The sequence below is a fragment of the Pyrgilauda ruficollis genome, unplaced genomic scaffold (genome assembly GCF_017590135.1).
Source record: "Pyrgilauda ruficollis isolate IOZ18807 unplaced genomic scaffold, ASM1759013v1 scaffold31, whole genome shotgun sequence".
NCBI classification, from domain to species: Eukaryota; Metazoa; Chordata; class Aves; order Passeriformes; family Passeridae; genus Pyrgilauda; species Pyrgilauda ruficollis.
This window is the reverse complement of record NW_024524489.1, coordinates 2,142,310-2,162,792: the sequence shown is the minus strand read 5'-3', so window position 1 is coordinate 2,162,792 and position 20,483 is coordinate 2,142,310. Positions and strand designations below refer to the sequence as shown.

Sequence of the window (20,483 nt, the reverse complement as noted above, 5' to 3'; positions counted from 1 at the left end):
CCTTGAGAACATCCCATTATTTCCAAATGCTTACCCAAACTATGAAGTCCCTGTTATCACTTAGCAGCTGGTACAGCAAGCAAAATACAGAAAAAAAGTCTTGTGGGCAAGGTCACTGTCCTACTGAAGAAGTCACGTTTTTCAGTGTGTTTCTGACTCCATTTCCTCATCAGGCTTTCTCTCTTGCTCTTTACTGCAATAAATCATCCTGACATTCTTGTCAGTTGTGTAAGAACTCGTTACTGTTATTTTCAAATCAACAGGGCTGCAAAGTAATTTTATTTTTAATGGAGTATTCAAGTTCACTTCCTTTATCTCCATTTGGATGGTGATCCCATGCACACTGATACCCTTTATCCATCCAGGAAAAGCAGCTCAAGTAGCTTCAGTACTTTCTTCACTTGGCAGGCTCAGAGATTATTCCCCTGCTTATCTACTGACCCACTGTAAACTGCAAAGAACAAGAGGGGAAAACATCCCTTTGACAATATCATGAAAAAATCAATTAAATCATCAAGTTCAAAAGCTCTAATGTAACTCTCGTTGTGAGCAAGGATTAACTGTGGATGTCAAACAGATTCTGGGTGCATAAACCCCTGAGGTAGGTACCCTAAACCAATTGTCTGGGAGCAGCTGCTTCCTCCAGACAAACAAGCACCTCCCTCATTCTGACAAAAAAGGTGGAGGATATTCCTGTAGAAGGATTTAAATCCTGGAGAACACAGCAAAGAAAGCCACCACTGCACTGCCCTTACTTACTGGAGAACAAAATTAAGGCTACATGCTTGTGACAGACTCTGGGAGATGGACTCTGCCCTTTCTGACTCAAACTCTACTACACAACGGAACTGCTACATCAGCTGGGAGCTGTCTTGCAGCAGAGATCTTCTCCATCTCCTGTCAGACACAGAAAAATGGACTCCACTCCACAATCAGAGCTCTCAGATATTAAAATAATGCAAAAATCACATGTACCACTTAGAAAAGAAATCAGCAGACAAAAGACAGGACAAGAAATCATCAATAAATAGCAGTTAATTTTTTTTTCTTGCAAACACAGCATTTAATTTAGAGACTGGGATTCATAAATTATAATTTTTTAGGGGGAAAAAAATCAAGAGAACCCAGAGCTATGACAGGTAGAGGGTGCTGCCTCTCTTGATGGAACACAAACATGCCCTTGAGCTACAGCTCTTAAAGCACATACTTTCTGAATACAGATATTTATTTTTTTCACTGGGTTAGACAAAAAAGTAACATTCAGGATTCCCTAATTCCAGCACAGATACAGTGACTGAAGCATCTAAATCCCTTTGTTCCACTTGTGCAGGAAGAAAAATCCCTTTAATATTGTGTAAACGGAGTTTCACCCATGTGAAAAACATTCTTGCAATTTACTTGGAAATGTATTTTCATGTTAACAAATGACAACAAGGGACTGCAGGCAAAACCCAGTGTATCCTCAAGCACTTATCCTGGGGGAAAATGATGTTCAAAAGGTCCATCACTTATGCCTACAAATTACTGCCCCAATTAAGAGCAACAAATCATCCTCAATAACAATGAAAACAGTCTGGTGAAGACTCCTCACATACTGGAGAATTCTTTTCCAAGACAGGTATGTGCAAAACCTCTTAAGTCTTCCTCTGCTGGAATGTGGAAGAAGAACTCCACCAAAAACTGAGGACATCAATAAAAAATGATTTGCTACTTCTTTGAACATAATTTCCAGAAAAAAACTAAAATGGAAACACTACACACAGATGGAAGAAAAAGGTGTTCTTCAGGACCAGTCACCAAGTGATCTTCTGAAGGAAAGCAAAGATTTAAACTACAGGCAACAAAGTTCAAAGCAGTTATTGAGGAAGGCCTCAAACCCAAAACTAGAACTCTCAAAAGCCCATTTGGCAGAGTAGAGACAGGACATGAAATTAAAATGTCAACTAAAACTCCTTCCTGTGGCTTCTTTGTTAGATTCTCCTTTAACCAGTTTAAGGACTGTTTTCCAGGCTCTTCCAGTATGAACCCAATACACATGGAAGGCAACAAGGAAACCAGAAGATAACTAGGAGTTAAATATTATCCAATCTTTTTTTTTCTCCAGGTTGGATTTGTCAAGCTGCAGAACAGAACAAAACTCTGAACAGATGACGACCTGGAAAACTGGGTTGCAATTGTTCTCTGACAAACTTGGCATCTAGGACCTGTCAAGAAATGTCAGGAGTCTGGTTTCCATGCCTGCTGTTTATTTTGATTTAAAAATTCCTTCTCTGTGTCTAAAGCACATGGCAGAAGAAAATGAACTTGACTTGTAATTTTTGGGCAAAATGAGGAAGAGGAGGTTTCCTATTTTCACAAGTATCCAAAATGTGACATTCCTTTTTTTTTTTTCCTTTTGGAATCTTCTAAATACCCAACTAGTATTTTACAATTTATCCTCCATGCTTTCCCCAATATTACTTATGATTCAGTGGATTCAGTTTGGTCTTAAAACTACTGCTGAACACTAAATCCCAAACATCTTAACTGCAGAGTCTTTCTAAAAAGTAATATCCATACATTTCCTTGTGCTGGAAAAAATAAGTAACTGTGAAGTAATTTATCATTATATCATAATGTAATGATATCATTACTTTAAAGAAACAAACTCAAAACAACAGGAATTTAAATACTAGATTAAAAAGAATAATGTAATTTAAGACAAAAATGTGCAAAGAATTTTCTTTATCAGTTTAGTAGCTACAGGCTGCAATTCTTCATCACCTTGACTCAGAGTATTAGAACATGCAGAAAAATTTAACATGATGGTTCCATTCAGTCACCCTTTCTTAAATTCTTCTTACCATACCCTGCCTCTGCAGAAGATGGTCCCAAAATTTCATGTTAAAGCAGCAAGGCACATTGTCTGTCACCACAATAGAGCAGTTTGCTTTTTTACAGAATTATTACAGCATCCAGAATGCCAATTGCATTCAAAACATGCTTTTCCCAAAATGCACTGGGTAACGAAACAGTCTTTATTTTCCAGGTATCACTTAGCTACACATTAATAATTTGCTAATTCTAATCATTCTACTGTATTTTAAAAAAGGAAAGCTGCTGTTGAGAGTCAGCATCCTCAGCATTCAAACTCAATCCAAAATTACCTTTGCGTCCATGAATTGATGTAGGCAAATATCTTGAGGGCATGTTCCTTTCTGAGCTGCAAAGCATCACCACCTTCAATGTCTGATACTAAAGAAAACAAAAACAAACACATTTTTTAGGAGGAAAAAACCCCAACGTGCACTTGTTCTGTTATTAGAAACTATCTTTGATAGCATGGAAAATAAATACTTTACTGAAGCAAAAACTTGTAGATTTGGTTAACAAGGTTTAGATGTAAGTGACTTGGAAACTCAAAGTGCACAATGTTCTTGAATACTGCTCCAAAGGTTTGTGACTGAGAACAGACCCTTCTTGTAATTCTGTTTTTATCAAATATTCCTCATAAGCTTTACTGGGAACTCCTGATTGATGTGCACTTTCAAGTATGAACTTTGAACAGCTTTACTCATTAACCAGACACCTTGGGTTTGGTCTTTTGTTTTGCTAGGGCTTTTTTCCCCCAGATTTTTAAATGGCTGCATTTTGACATGACCCTGAGACCTCAACTTCCTTCTCCTGATCAGATAAAGACTGAGAAAAAACAAGCAAACAAATAAAACCCAAACCACAACAAAACTATCAAGATAAGAACAATGTGCTGTGTACATATAAGGTTATTTCAGACTGAGCTGATGATCATTGCTTTCAAATATAGACACATCTATCATGACATTTAACCATAATGAATCACTAATTGGCAAAATGATAAAGGCTTACCACATTTGTTACACAGGAAACCAGAACAGTTCTGCACTGAGTTCAAACCCCGAATGCTTCACTGAGGGATTATCAAATGTCCCACTTCCCTCCAAAAATGCTTCTACACTCAAATAAGGCCAACATCAGGTAGGTCCAAGCTCCACTTAGGCAGCACCTGATCATATCCCAGGGCACTGGATTCTGCCTCCTGGCCACACACCTTTCCCAACTACCAGTGCACAATTCTTGCTTCCTCCTTGTGCTGAACTTCCAAACATTTGTACAATTACCTAATTGCTACACAAATCAAGGTCAACATTCCTTTTAAGTGGATCTTTGCATTTATAACACATCTAAGTTTTCATCTCCACATTTCACACGGCATTTCAAGTATTACACGCTCACAAATCCACTTCACAAGCAAACTTTGTGGGAAAGGCTCTCCAACAGCAGTGAGCTCTTCAGCATCCCTGCCTCAACCTCCTCTCCAGCCTCAGCCCTGCAAGGTCCTCTGTGATCCATCCATCCAGGTTCCCAAAAGCTAAAGCTAATGAAAGTGTGTGGGCATGGATCAGAAAGCAAAGTTCAGAAGAAAACCACTTCACAGAATAATCACACTGAACAAATACTTATGACTTCTTTGAAATAAGGACATCACATATGCACATACATCCACACTGCCATACATATGCATACAGACAAAAAAACTATCCAAAAAGCAGCCTCTGAACAGGATACCATCAAACTTTTAAAACCACTTTTCTGTCTCACTCCTAGAAGGCTCTAAAGATCCTACACAACATTGGACAAAGCTCAGGATGGAGAAGCAGACTAAAAGATGGAAATCATTCAATATCACCTTTTATTTTCAACACCACAAATTACCAGGACAGTTAACCCTCTGAAAGCCAAAGCACAGCACTGAAGAAACCAAAAACTCCATCACACAATTTAGGTCAAGCTTACCACAAAAGACAGATCTTTAGCTATAAATAGTATCTAAAAAAAAAAAAAAAAAAAAAAAAAAAAAAAAAAACCCTGCCCAACATTAAAGGTTCATAAAACCTCTGTTTTCCCAATTTTGTGAGTGTTGTTTCACCAAGATGAATTCCTTCAAATCTGACAGAAAAAAAACTGTTGACAATTTAGTAGCAACAAAGGTGATTTTACCTTGTAGGATCTTACATTTCTAACACTTCCCTCACCCCCACATGACCCCACTCTAACAAGCAGGAGTAACTCCAACTCACAGAGCAGCCTTTTCATTGCAAGAGTTTGAATCACTCCTAAATTTCCCTCTCTGAGCTTATAAAGAACTGAAAGTTAAGCAAACTGGCTCCTTAAAAGCTACAATTGCCATGTAAAGAAGACAGAATAGAGAAGTTATGGAAATACTGAAACTAATGCCAAACTAATGTCAAAAAATAGGGAGGTATTTGCACAAGTTGGAGAACCTGTTATTTTCCTCTTTATGCATTCTACATCTCACACACTGACCAACTTCTACTGGTCTTATTTATTAATCACCACTAATTAATACAGTAGCTACAGATGTGATTTCCCTTTGGGTTTCTGTGCCTAGAAATAATCCTGGGTTTATTCCTGAAAAGACAGGAGGCTCCATGCAGGAGGAAGCACAGTGAGGCTGCAATTTTCCATGGAGCTTTAGCTAAGTCTGTGCCACCACCAAAAGGGGCAGTGACACACATGGCAGGACTTCAGCTCGAGTTCTCTTTTGCTCCTTAGCAGAAATCATCTTGTTCAGGTAATTTGTGTCCTCACAACCAAAATTTCAATCTCAGGCCTTTGAGCTCCTCAGAGTATCAGCTCTGTGGATGCTCTTGATTTACAGCACCTCTGTTTAGGGCACATGCAGCTCCAAGTACAGATACAATTGGTTCTGAAGTATTTCAAGGATTTTTTTCATTGAGGACAGTACAGATGGAAAAGCAATATGAACAAATGCACTCATTGTCATTCCTGGGCATTTTCTGATTTCTGTCAGCTCTGTAAAAACTTCCTTGCTGCACAATTTCACTTCCAAATGATGATGTCTGCCTCTCCTTTTAAATCAGTTCTCTTCTGCCTTGAAGGGGCCAGTAGTTAAACCAGACTTTAAGAATAAAGCCTGTCCTTTACTCTCTCCCATACTCCAGCATCCTACCATGCCTCAGAAGCTCCTCAATCTGCTGCCTCCCCACTTTCTCACACTTTCTCTGTTTCAAATCCAGCAGTACCAATCACATCAAACTTTTCCAAAAACAACTACTGCACCAAGCCTCCTTCCTGAAAGTTGATTTGGTAGACATGACTTCTCCCTGGTTTCATACCTAAGACAGTGATTCCCACAGAATGCACCAAGCTATCCTTGTGTCCTTTCAGAGCTGCTGAACCTCATCTAAGTGGCAGCCAGAGTGCTCTCATGAATGAGAACTGATGAGATGTGCTCCAGAGCTTTCCAGCCAGGCATTCCAGGATCTCTGGAAGTTTCTGTCTCAGCAGTGGCACTCCCATCCCAGGCTCAGCTCCTTCACATCTGCAGTGGCTGCTTCTTCCTCCAGGCACTCACAAGGCAGCAGTGTTAGAGATTCTCTCCTTCCCTACCTCAGAGCTCAGCTTTCTTCTCCTTCCTTAAATTTGCTCTGCCAACTCTTCCTGCTCAGTTAAAGCCTCTTAGACCTTTCCACCCTCCAGTCCTTCCTTTTCCCTCTTTTCATGCACACAAACACCTTCCCCCTGCACTAGATCCTATTTCACAACCAATGTATCCCAGTTCAAGCCCACACTACAACAGCATCTGCAGCCACGCATTTCAAACAGCATCAGCATTCCTGCAGGAACCCCTGGGAACTGCACAAACCCAACTGGCCAATCCAGCTGAAAACTACCCACATTCCTGCTGGCTTTGTAAGCCATGGAATACTCACATGGCACCTTGTGAGCAGGGGAAGCTGGGCAGGGAAGTGTGAGGAATGTGAAGCTGGGAGAAGCAAACACCTTTGCAGTAACCAGAGTTGTAAAATTGCCCTGCCCCACCTGGAGCAACTTCACCCCAACATTGCTCATCTGTGGGCAAAGATGTGATTACTCTTAGAGTCTCAAAAAAAACCAGAATATTGAAGGCTTTAAACATACAGAACTAACCAGCAGAAAGAAGAAAAACTAGGATGCAGGTAAATTCCAGCTAAATATATTCTACCAATATAATGCAGGAAATGGGGTCTGCACATACTTGCAAGGGCTCATTTCACTGAGTAGTCACAAGATGATTTAGAGATCTTTTTATCACAGTAAAACCATAGAATAAAAAGCTTAGCTCAGAACTAACCCGACTTAACATTTTCTAGTGTATAAGTTTTCAGATATTCTTAAAAAAAAAAAAAAAAACCAAAACAAAACCAGACTGACTTGAACTGTAATTGTTATTCAAGTAGCTGATGAGAAGCCAAAACACACCATGGTCAAAGTAAAAATTTAAAACATTTCATATAAAAAAAAAGATAATTTCCTTGCTGTTTCCCCAGTCTCCTGTTTTACTTGGCTAGCTCTAAATGAAAACTTGGGTGATTTACCTAATCTCTCACCGAAGGGTGATTTGCTAAAAGTGTGTTACAGTACTACAAACAACACAAGCTCCTCAACTCAGAAAAACCCCTATAAATAAATTGACTAAACCAAGAAAACTACAGAAGATGAGAAAAATACAAACCAGCTGCAAAGAACCAGGCAATACAATTTCAAAATACAACCGTGGCCAAAGCAAGCTAAGCTCCTAAGTGCATTTTTAGCAAGAACTTGGGAGCTAGAGGAACACACTGTAATTAGACCTCAAGGACAACCATCATGCTGGACTTGTGGGGAATATCTTATATCCAAAGGTCACTTATCATACCAAGTATAAAATCAAATGGCAGGCAAAAATAATTTTTAAAAGCATACTTTCTATAGTTTCAGCAACATAACAGAATCAAAAGTAAATAATTCAACACTCTTTTAAGATCTGTAACTCTAATTTCTCCATATTCCAAACTGTGATGAGGTCTGGCTGCACATGGACTGTGCTCCCTCCCCCAAGCCTCATCTGGTATCAGCCTTTCATGGGAAAGACCAGATCACCTGGAGAATGAACATTAGTATCAAAAACTGGTCACTGATACAGAACAAACAGAACAAATGAGCCACACACTAAACAAAACAGCATTAGAAGCAATAATACTAATCTTGAAAGAAATCTACATGTGTATATATATATAAAAATTTATAACCTTTTGTGTGAGTACCATTGGTCACACAGGGACCCAACACATTTTTTTTCAATGCACTGAGATGTTTTCAGTGATTAGTAGGAGGTTTCTTTTGCTTAGGATCAACAGCATGTAAGATGATAGCCAGAGTTCAGCATCTCCCATTCCCTTTCTACTTTCACCTATTAGAATTACTTTTTCTATTATAGAGAATTCATGACTGCCTGAAATTGATTCTCCAGAGTTCTTCCCAACCTGTATGGGGCCATCCTTGACAAGTATTTAACAGGACAGTGTCAGCCACAAGTTCAACTGGCCAAACTTCCTACAACTTCTCAGTGAGGATAAAGTTTTCTTTCTACCTCTCAGTCTCTGCAACACATCCCAGAATACTGACTAGATACACAATCAAAAAAGCATCCCAGAATACTGACTAGATACACATAATCAAAGAGAAACACAAGTGTAGAACATACTAGAAAACACAAAAAGTTAATTCTTCGCTATTAGAAACACTTATTAAAATGCCAGAAACAATCAGATCTGGAAGCCCAAACTCTACCACAACAAAATTCTATAATAATGGTTAAGGTGCTTGAGTGTCTTTAATGCTACCTTGATGATGACACTCATCACAACACTGGAGCACTGCAGATACCTACAACCATCTCCATGCCATAACACACCTCAACTCATTTCAAGTCCACATCAAACTCTTAATGTCCTGTATTTATAAATATTACACCTTGGTAAATAGATTGCTTTCCTGCAACTTTTTGACTATAAAGTATATAAGTATTAAAACACAAATATTTTGTAGACAACATAATGGGTTAAAGACAGGAATTAGCAACTTTAAGAGTCTCATTTCCCTAGAAAAAACCAAAATGTGATTGTGTCAGACACAAACTTTTGAACAAAGGCAATTTCAAGAAAAGTGGCAAAGGTTTGCAAGTCTAAGCAGCACTGTGTTCTTAGGAATGGAAATACAGGAGCTACTCAAAAGAGCAAGGAAAATGCAGTTTCAACTGGTGTCTGGTGGTTATTCAGCACCTGAGTAATTCCTCACACCCTGAGATCAGAAGGACCTGAGGAGTTTTGATTCAGAATTCCAGTGCACAGCACAGTCACACAAAGAGCAAAATCAGCCTGGGTATGTTCATCAACCAGACAGCGCTTCCAAAATACAACTCCACCAGAACAGGAAAAATCAGCTGACCTCAGGTTGCCTTTATCTTCTGTTTCTCTACAAACACCAACAAGTTCTCTCTTTCAATCCCTCTATTTCCCTTCCCATCCCACCTCCCTATCTTCTCCAGCAAACACCTGTTCTCCTTTCATCAGAAGTTAATGCAGGCTGGAGCAAACCAGCAGCAGCTCTGGGCAGCTGTGTGCAATTTAAGAACTGCCACCTTGCAGGAGTGATGTCACCCTGAAGTTTTCATCATGCTAGGCCACGTTTGCTTTGGGTTAAAATGCCCCCTTTAGAATGGCTGCAGATGTCCACCTAAACCAAAAAAAAGTCCTTCTTGAGAGCATCTTAAGACTTCCACCTTCTCAAAGAGAACTTGCCACAGCCACTGGTCCCAGGAGCAGTTCCACATTGTTTTAAACGCAGTCAAATGCCAATTATCAGACAATACTCAGACTTATCCAGCACAGTGGAGCTGGCTCCACCCAGAACTACCCTTGTGAACCACAATCTAAATGAACTCTTAGATACAGCACCTCAAATGTAGGACAGCTGTGCTGCAGCATGAGCCAAGCCAGGTCTAGCAGCAGCACTGCACCTTGCACACAAAGCCCAGCCTAAGTTACTACACCATGAAAACTCCTTTTTGCCACTCAGTGAGGCACAGCTCAAAGCTCAGCAATACTGAATCCACAGGTGCCTAACAGTGGTAATCTGGCCAGGATAAGATGGGAATGTGAAATCCATAATTGAGGCTGGGTTATGCCAATGCCTGAGGAACAAGCAGTGTCCCATGCAGCACTGGGTGGCATGGATACAGAGAAGCAGGAGACTCCCATCACAGGTTCAAGGAGCAGAACGAGCTTCCATCAGTTAAACATTGTGTAATGCACATATGGCCTTTTTGATCAAACACCAGGAGGAAATGGCTGAGACCAGCTTGTGGGATATCTGGCTGGGAATGGAATTCACCAGGCCAAACTGCATCTTGCTCTGGCTCTGCTGGCCCAAAAACATTAACCAGGAGTCTCCACATTGTCCTTTTCACACCCCCCAGCTTTTGGGAGGGCTCCCTGGGCCCAGCACTGTGCAGCAGGAATGCAAAAAGCTGCTCCTGGCCAGTGGGATGTCCAGGCTGCTGCATTCCCATGGGAGCCTGGCAGCACAGCAGGGCTGAGCCTGGGTCCAGCAGGGTTCATCAGCACTGCTTCCATGTCAGCCATGTCGACAGAAGGATCTGTGGGATCCCTGCACTGCACCTCCCAATGCTTTTGTTATCTTGGGATTCTCAGCAGCCAAGATATTGCAGTCCTCCCTCTCCAGGGAAAGGCAAGTTACATATTACTAAGGAAAAAAAGCCCACAAATCAATTTCAAAGCATTTGTGCCACTCACTGGAGTTTAAAAAAAAAAAAAAAAAAAAAAAAAAAAAAAAAAAGAAGTAGCAGTCAATTTCAGAGTCCTATTTTAACTCAGTATTATGAATTGCCTTTGACTCCAAGACAAGATGTTACAATTCTGGGAGGGCTGTGTTTTTTTCTTTGCATTGAAGTTGTCATAGTTCCTCTTTCAATTAAGAAAAAACCCAACAAAACAAAACAAAAAAACCCAGCTCAATTTAGGCAGTATTTCCACAATCAAGTCTGCCTGACATCACCAAAACACATACTAGATGTGGAAAGTCAGGCTGCCCATCATAATATTTTGACAACAGCCACTGCAAGTTTCTTAAGGAATCAACGCAGGATTGGACAAGTGCTGCATAATTTGAGCATTTCCCAGCATATCACTAATTATCCCAAGGTAAATTTCCAAGCTAGGGCTGACAGTGTCAATGCCAAAACTACTGCTCAGATAAAGGACTGCTCGCCTTCAGTTCACAAGAGAGTACTTGCATTCTTTCCTTTCAATAACATAATGTATCAGTACTTGAATGACTCTGGGTTTGAGTAATTTTCTCTAATACTCCTGCTCTGAACTTCTTTTTAAATACTACTTTAAGGTGAAGACACAGAACTCAGTCTATCAAACTACTTTATAAGTAGAACAAAGACTTAATTGCATGAACAAGGTTCTAAAAACTGAAGAGGTTTTCTATCAGTTTTAATTAAAAGTAGCAAGGAATGCAAAAATTAAAATACCTACTCCAGGAAGCATTCTATTTTCAAGTGAGGACTTTTCTAAATTAGTTCAGCTGTACTACTTGGCACGCTGTGAATCAGTTTCAGACAACAACAGCAGCTTTCCCCCACAACCAGAAAGAAAAGGCCCACGACTGAGCCACCCCGGCCCATAAGAAGCAATAGATTACCAGTAGATTTACAACAAAAGCATGTAATGACTGTGCTCCAGGTTCCAGGGACAAAATCTGTGAGAGGCAAATATGATTAATTCATTTCTCACAGAGTATATTTAAGGCTGCTTAAACAAGAAGATGAGAGGTAAATGGGCAATGGGTCATTATCCTCAATGGAGCTTCAGGCAGTTCATTGAAAGCCCAGGAAGAGCTTGCTCAGCATTTGAACTCCAAGGCTTTATTTGTTTCCATCAGCACAGGTGCAAGCTACACTCATTCAGAAAGGACAATAAAATTCTGAGAAAAGACAGGCTAGCAATGAAGTCTCTCTCAACTTTCAGATATACACTCAAATTTTGCATTCCTTTGTGCCAGATAATCTGTATTTAGTAATTCTCTCAAATACATGGTGTATTAGGTAATTTGTTGGCTAAAACAATTATATAATTTTTAAAAGATGATCGGGTGAAAGAAGTAAGAGAAATAAGAGATGGCTGAAGGAAATGCTCAGAGTCCATACAAGCACATCCAAGAGAGCAGTTAAGTTTCATGACAAGCATCCCCCACAAGCAGAAAATGCATTTACAGGTGCCATTTTGATATAAACAAATGTTCTTACAGGTCTCATATCAGCAAGTGTAGCTATGGCTACACAGAGTTCAAAGCCAAGTGACTCTGCAAAGACTCAAACTGGCACTGCTGTTCAGACCCATCGAGTTTCCAAAACACTGATGGAACTGATTTCAATTTCTGATCAGCTTGATCAGACTGCATCTACTCTAAATATTATAGATCAAGCACTGACACTTAGGACTTGAAATACTCTGGCACTTCAAAGTTTCACTTCAAATACAAAGGAAAAAGGTAGCTCAGAGGGAAAAATAGCTCAACCCAAAGTAAACCAGCAACAGTTTGTTGTTAACTGTGAAAGAAGTCAGAGACCAGCCAATACACACAAGGATTTGCTGCACTGACCATCCTTCAACTAAGCAGGAGAACTTACTTTTATCAAGCTTTGAGCTCACACTCCCCAGTGTTATCCCATAACAGTTCCAAGAAGGAAAAATAAAGTTTTCAGTCTCTCCTATCAGTTGCTGCCTGCGAGCCCAGAGTGCAACCCCACCACACAGCTCCTGTCAGAACACAGGTGCCTGTCAGGGTGGGTAAGCTGGGCTCCACAAGCCTTCCACAGACAGCTCATTTCCCAAATTCCTCAGCAGTAATGGATATTTTGGCCCTACTAAGGCTTTTCTGGAGCTGCCCTCTCTAGCAAACACCTCACTGTCCATTTCCAGCACTGCCCTCAGCTTCTCCAAGCAGAGCACAGATGTGAAAGCACTGTTAGTTTTGTTGATGCCCACAGAGTTTAGAATGAAATTTGATTATGAGATTTGCAAAGAACAGAGACTACAGGCAGAAATTGACTCTGAAAAATACCAGTTTTTCAGTTCACACCCACTTAAAAGTAATTTCACTGCTGGTGAAATCCATGGGTTTTTTATGAAGAATTCAATCAATAATTACGTGTCACAGAATAATAAATAGGCAACTGAGCACTTCCTGAAGATGAAAATATACTCTTGCTAAAAATTATCAAAGCCCCCCAAAATGAGGCAAGCAGCACAACAGAAAGATGAAGACAATGAGTGTTGAACAACACAGCATAAAGCATGTTTCTATACACAATTACACAGATTAAAAACTCTCAAGTGGAAGTGAGTGCAATGAATCGTAGGATTCTTCAATGAGTGGAAAGTGTGGAAAAAGGCAAAAAAAGTTTTGCCACTCACCTTCTTGTTAGGAACCAATGATCTGCAGGGATGCTGATCTAGAAACAAGTCTCAATTGGCACAAGTTTCTCAAGTCTTACTCACAGCCCTTCTACAAATTAACTGAAGAAAGGTCAACTCCCAAAGGTACCTTTTCTACAAGGACTTTTCTGACAAGTTTCAACTTCTTCCACCAGTTGTTCCAGCACTAAAGCTCACAAGCAGTTCTAAGCTCACTGTCCACCAGACGTGCTGGATCTGTACAAGTCCAGAAATAAAACTTTGCACATCTACAACAAGCTGGATATTTTTACTATGTGTTAAGAACACCACAGAAATCCTCACAGTTGCATGTCTGTGTTTAGCATTCAGATTGCAAACCAATTCCCATACAAGGAAAGGAACAAAGTGGAAAGAATGCTTCTCACCTCTTCACATTTTGAAGAAATTGCCAATTTGCTGCACAAAATGAAAGAAGAAATCACCTCAACATAAGCTTAAACAACAGAAATTAAATGGCCACAACTCTGTTTAATTGCAGCACGCTGTTACTACAAGCAGCACTGAGTAATCAGCACAACCACTTGCTCCTGAGGATGGTAAGAATCTTTTTCACATTGTCCCAGCATCCATAAAACTACAAAGGTGTAGCTTGGGCTGCAGAAATCCCTATTAGCTACCTGAAAAAAACTCAGAGAAGAAAACAGATGAAATAAAAGGAACCAAGAAGTAAACATTGATCTTCCCTCCCAATCACTAAAATGCCAAATCACAGCCTGCTCATCACTTGGACACAGAACACCATTCCAGGATTCGCTTTTCTGACTCAATGTTACTTGAACACAGAAAGCTGGAAGCAAACTGCAGTGACATGGAGAAATCAAGTAAGCAGGGAATTAAAACCTCTAACATAGAAAGCCTGTATTAGCAATAACTCTGAAGAAAAAGAAGCAAAAAGGAATTCTATGAATCAAATGAATGGGTGAGGCTCATAATGCCCGGAGGTGTCCCCTGGCAGACAAAATCCATCCCCCAAAGCCAAGGCATCACCTCCAAGGCAGGCCAAAGGAAATGGAGCCAGGTCTGCTCCCCAGGACCCGGCCCTCTGAATCCCAGAGTGACAGAGCCTGAGCATCCACCGTGCCCCATGAGACTCTGCACCACCTCTGCATCCAAGGACAGCTCCACGAGCTGCTCTGGTAGAACCAACACAACCACATCCCAGACAGCCTAAAGCACTTTGTCCTGGATTTGGCTCAGGAACTGCTTGGGACTTGGGTGATTTGAAAACTACTCTTAGGGAGAGAAAGCAATACAGCAACAAACACAACAAAAGAATGATCAAACAGGAATATCTCCTACATGGGAAACATGATGCCTTCAAGTCCTACACTGATCAAGTATCTTTTGGACATGAAGCAAAGGATGCTTTTCTTTTCCTTTCTTGCTTTCTTCATGTTCCTTGAACTTATCTCCTGACTACTCTGCAGAGCTAGAAGCTCATAGCTTTAAAGATATTATTCCAAATACTTATCCAACAGAAGATTTCCCTATATACAAAAGAAGCATCTCAGTAAATACACCTCAGTGCTGTGTAACTCACACCAAAACTCAGCAGAATGGGATTTATGTAACTCATCTTCAGCATCACTGATCAAGTGGCCTGAGCTATGAGAAGGAACCAGTTTGCAGCAGCCTGAACAGGAAAAGTCTCAGGACAAAATCATTCCTGATCACATCAAATAACATGAACCAAAATAATTGTACAGAACAAAAGCTGAAATATCTTTCCAAAAATAGAAGCTGTTTAGCTATTAAAGTCACAGAGTTTTTCCTTCCATTGCTTTACAAACAAACCAACTTTGTCTTAGCATCACCTTCCCTTTCACTTTAGAAAGTTCACAATTAGTGAGGATACAAGTTTCTCCTTCCATTTCTCCCCTCTGTTTACTCCAGTTCATGTGGAGTAGCACTTCACAGTCCATAACTGCAATTTGGCAATGCTGCTATAAAGAAAAGGTTATTTTCATTTTCCTTTAGGCCTCTTTGCTTATTGCCTTAAAAAGGGTCAAAGACGAAAGTAAACATGAAAAAATTAGTGAATTTCAGTGTTGTAAACAAGTGACTTTCTTTTCTTCAACAGGAGACAGCAAAGATCCAATGGGCTGGGAAGTTACCCCAATAAATCCTCCACAGCATCTCTGCAGAGATTCTGAACATGGAAATATCACTTAAGAGGAAAAAAAGATGAATCTTTTAAAAAAGGGGGAAAAAAGAAGAAAGAAAAAAGCCATGCAACAGAGACAACTTGTACAGTTCTGCACAAGAGGAATCATCAAAGAGCCAAATGAAACCTTAGATCTGCACAAAACACCAGAGTAATCAATCCTGAAGTTTACAGGTAACCACTGAACAAGTGAGAGCAGCTCTTGGAGACCAAGTGATGTTAATGATGCAATAGCTGTAATAATTTTATAACACATCCTCAATATCTCAGTTCTCACAGCATAAAATATTGATCCTCCCTAGATCCCAAAGAGCAAACTGAATGCTGCAATGTTTTGGAACACAGTTCCTTTCTCACCTATCTCAAGGTAAACATACCCTCAACCCAACCTCCAAGACTACTCATTGTACTCCCTACATGCCAGAACAACATGACAAGGAGTCAAGCCAAGAATCTCCAGCATCCAAATTCAGGGCTATCCTGAAACTACACAAACAGTCAAGCACTCCAGCACCTCAAGTGTTTTATGGACCTGATCACTCTGGGAGCAGTTCTGCAGACAGTGATAACAGAGAGAAAAACAACAGTGAGAGTCCACATTCATCTCCTATGCTTCAGTAAACTGGGGGGTTTGTTTTGGGTTGGTCCTTGGGGATTTTTTAGTTTTCTGGTTTACTGAAGAGAAAACATAGGGAGAATAACAGCCTGCAAGCTGGTTGTGGTAGAATAACATCTAGAAGGCTCTAATCATCAGTGTGAACTGATTTTACAAGATTTCAGAGCTGACTGGGGAAAAAATGGGCTGAAGAGGTAGTAATTGAAAAAAGTAAAGCAAAATGCTGGGAAGAGAACAAACTTTGTTCCCAGAAACCAAGAACTGGGAATAACCGAGGCCTACCAAGGTAACCTAAAACCACAGCTGCCACTACATAATAAAACCTATTTTTCCATGTTGTAATCTTTGTTTCTTACTTTTATAAAACCCAAACCAAACAAGAAGAACAAACCAAACCTAAACCAAAACCATCTACGGGGTTTTAAGTCAACACACACCAAGATCAGCTGCAGTCCCAAAGGGAAGCCTCGTAGCAACAGAGCTGAGCTGGGCTCTCTGGGACACACCACGGCCAGGGCTGTGGGGACACTGACTCAGGACTGCTCTGAGAACCACACTGGCACTTCCAGCTAAGAAGAGGCACTCCCAGGACAGCCTTGCACTCAACAAACACTCAGCACCGAGCACCACGTCCTCAACACTTGGGAGTGAAGGCTCCACAGGGATGGTGTGGATCTACAGGCAGCTCAAAGCATGCCCGTGGCTCCAGGTGGGACACAGCAACCTGCAGAACCCCTATAAGAGACCTGAGACAGCCAAACCCACCTCTGATGTTCCATTTCTGTGGTTCCTGGCTCACTTTGGGGTTCAGATTATCTGGGTATCCATGCAGTGCCTAGCAAAACAGAGCTGTCCTGAGCAGGGCCTCTGGACAGCACAGAAATGTAAATACTACCCAAGAACAAATGAAATTCAATATAAACCCTCCTAGACTGACAAGACCTGGCATCCAAAGAAACCAAGGAATGCAAAGTGTATCAGGGTTCATTTTGGGATACAGAATGCTGTAGATTAACACAAAAGCACGGAATGTCCTCAATGCACTTTTCCTGTAAAATTTGTGCACATTTAAATGAGCCCCTATAATAAATGCTGTGAGAATCTGTTCTTAAGCCTTTTGTAAATAAGTGGCCTTATCTTAAAAAGCAGCCCATTGTGCCTTCCCTTTTTTTTCCTTCTATTAAAGGCTACTAAAAATGTTTATACTGTGAAAGATTAATTAAAGAAAAATCAGACTCTTTATAGACTTTACTCCTATTAAACCCTGCCTGGGATAATGTAAATGATGCTAAGAAATCTACAGTGAGAAATTAAGACTGTTTGCTCTGATTTAACAGATTGTCTTATAGTGCAAAACCTCCTCTAAAGTCTGGACATTTCATAGGGGAATTTACATTTTCCTGAGTTCCCGGATCTAAGCATAACTTGAAATTACTACTTCTCAGGAAATAACTTCAAGATCAGGGAATTTACTGGATTGAACATGCAGATCAAATGCTGACAATCAAGATGCTGCAAGAGAAGAAAAAGAAATATATACCAATAAAACCCAACACTGCTGATTTTGCCCACAGAATATTGCCTGCTTCTCATGCTTAAGCATAGCAATGTATGTTAAATACATACATGCACACACACAGACACTTTTGGCCAAAAAAATAAGCTTAGCAATCCACAGGTAGCACCTCAGGCAGCCCCTGAGTGCCAGAGCCAGGACCACTGACTGCCTGTGACAAACTCAGGACCTGGAGTCTTCCCAGGACATAACCCTGGGCCCACACAAAGGTCACTGCTGGACAGAATGCCCAGCTCTGCGCAGTTATGGGCTGTGGGTTAACACTGCAGCACTCTGCAGCGGGACTCACGCTTCCAACACAAATATGTCTGTTTGAGGGTGACAGTTTCACCCTTGTGTCACTCCCGAGGAAGGAAAAGGGAGCTCCCCACGTGTTCCTGAGAGCTGCTGTCACCCCCCTTTGCAAGTCACCTGCAATGCAACTGACACCAAACGCTATTTTGTAAACATCACAGTGAATGAAGACAAAGGCCAGTGCGGGCCACGTAAAAATGTTCTGTTTAGCAAGAAAATTCCACAAGGAAGGAGATGCTGTTTCCTGGGCCTCTCTGGAAACCCTGCTTGGGAAGTTCAGGTGCAGAGCTGATCCCAAATGCTCCCTGGGCAGCAAAGGAAGCTGCTGGCAGCCTGTGGCTCACACATTTCGGGCATGACCTCATTCTTTACTACCACTTTTCATTTCTGTTGCAGTGTTTTAAAAACCCAAGCTTGACATCATTCTGATACTATGTACCTTTCATAATTACTTAAGGAATACAAAGAACTCAACTGGAAGTTATAAAAGAAACCATCCCTTCCTCACAACTCATCTCATCCACTGAGAAGGGAGCACCATCACATGTCTTTGTATCCCAGCACACACCAAACAGTTCTGCTGATTTACAGTGGGCTTCTTTCTCTGAAGGGAAGGCCAAACCTAATGTCACTTAAGCAGCATTGTTTGAAATTAACTACATAACAGCAGTACTGCAGAATTTTCCTAATGAATTTTGACATTCAAAGACACATTTCCTTCTATTTAATAGCAGAGATATATCTTATATAATGCAGAACCATTAAATTATCCATACTCCAATTTTATATATATATATATCTAGATTAAAAAAGAATAGTTAAAGTGATTGAAGACATTGCTTTATCTATAGGGAAACATCTATCTCCATCAATCCCAATTACCTTAAAACATCTGCAAAAATCAATTCATACTGGAATTTCAGGGATTCCTTGAAATATCAAATTTAATGTTACAACTTTTTTTCTATTTGATCATACCAATCCAAATCAAGTTTAAGCAATGATTACTTATCAATCCATCCAAAGCAAGTGAAGTTTTCTTTCCCAACAAGCAGCTGTCATCATATGAAATTGCTAATTTAGTCTTATTTTGAACCTACTGTTTAAATAACCATTTGGTGCGTAACAGCCACATAATATGATTTAATCCAGCCTCTGAACTGTCCTAGAAGTTACTTTTACATTTTTACTTCTCAAATGAAACGCTGGCCATCACTGAGCACCCTATTTCCCCAGCAAGAAAGAGGCCAACATTCAACTCCTGTAGGATCCTAGGGAAGAACAAACAGCACATGGAAGTGGGCCTCAGAAGAGTGAGGACAGCTCTACCCAAACCCTGTCCTAGGCAGCATTCTGTGCTCCACTCTGCTGGAACAGGATTTGCAGAGTACAACCAGGAAAAATGCCATGTTTAAGATCCGAGATAGTTAAACTTCCCTCTAATCACAAACTTCAGCTGGTAAGTTGTTTCAATTCCTCAGCATCCGTACAAATGGTGGTTTTTTCGTCTTTGTTCGTGAGGCAGAGCTCCTGAGAAGCTGGGAAGGTACCTTGGCTGCCACGGAGCGCAGGTTCCAAGGGATACACGAGGCCTACAGGGAATTTCGTGCCCCAAACGCTCCCGATTCCAGCGGCAGCGGGGGGAACACCTGCTGTATCACCCCACCGACCCTGCCGGTAACACTCGTCAAGAGGAAACTTCGGGAGGGAGCCAGAGACCACCCCCGAAGCCAAACACCCGGCAGCAGCTTCCCAACCTCGCCAAGCCGAGCCAGGCTCCTCCAGGCGCCGCTTCCCTCACAGCTTCGGGAGAATCGGTGCCCGAAAAGCACCTGCACCGCGTACCGAGGCCGGGCACAGCGAGGGGCAGGCAGGATCACTCCGAGCCGCCGCTGCTGCCGGTTAAAAGGGACCCAGCGCAGGCCCGGCTGCCCCGGAGCGGCTCCCGGCAGCTCCTCAGCCCGGCCAGGCCCCGCCGCGGCTGCCGGGGATGCGGATCCCGAGGGAAAGGGGGGATGGAGCGGGGACACGGCGGCGGCAGGCCCGCCCCAGGCCGCGGGGAGCGGGGAAGGAAGGGGGAAGGAAGCGCCGAGCAGGGCATGGAGGGAGCTCCTCCATGGCAGCGGAGAGAGGGAACCCCGCGGCCGGGAGGCCCGAGGCGGGCGGGGAGAGGCGAGGAAGGAGGCGAAGCGGGGCTGTAACCCGGTGCAGAGGAGGGTCCGCGGGGTCCCGGCCCGGGGGGAGGGAAGCGGGGGAGGGCGGCCGCACTTACTCTCATTTAACACCTCCAGCAGCTCGGCGCAGCTCTCACACATTGTTCATTAACAGCAGCAGCCGCCGCCGCCGCCTCCTCCCGACCATTGATTGATCCGCTCGGTGCTGCTGATTGATGATTGATGGGGGCCGGGGCGGGGGTCACCGGGG

The 20,483-nt window shown here is 41.8% G+C and overlaps 1 protein-coding gene across 10 annotated transcripts in view; it reads right to left on the bottom strand.

Annotated features, from left to right (window-relative positions):
* The window catches only part of USP34 (ubiquitin specific peptidase 34), a 112,014-nt gene extending 91,542 nt beyond the window's left edge, over positions 1-20,472 (bottom strand). For all 10 annotated transcript variants that reach the window (XM_041474106.1, XM_041474112.1, XM_041474111.1 and 7 more), the window contains exons 1-2: positions 20,332-20,472; positions 3,147-3,234 (exon numbers count right to left, since the gene is read on the bottom strand). In XM_041474106.1, the coding sequence (XP_041330040.1) occupies positions 3,147-3,234; positions 20,332-20,374 (131 nt within the window). In that variant the 5' untranslated portion in view covers positions 20,375-20,472. The remainder of the gene's footprint in view (positions 1-3,146; positions 3,235-20,331) is intronic.
* Between the last annotated feature and the right edge of the window lie 11 nt (positions 20,473-20,483).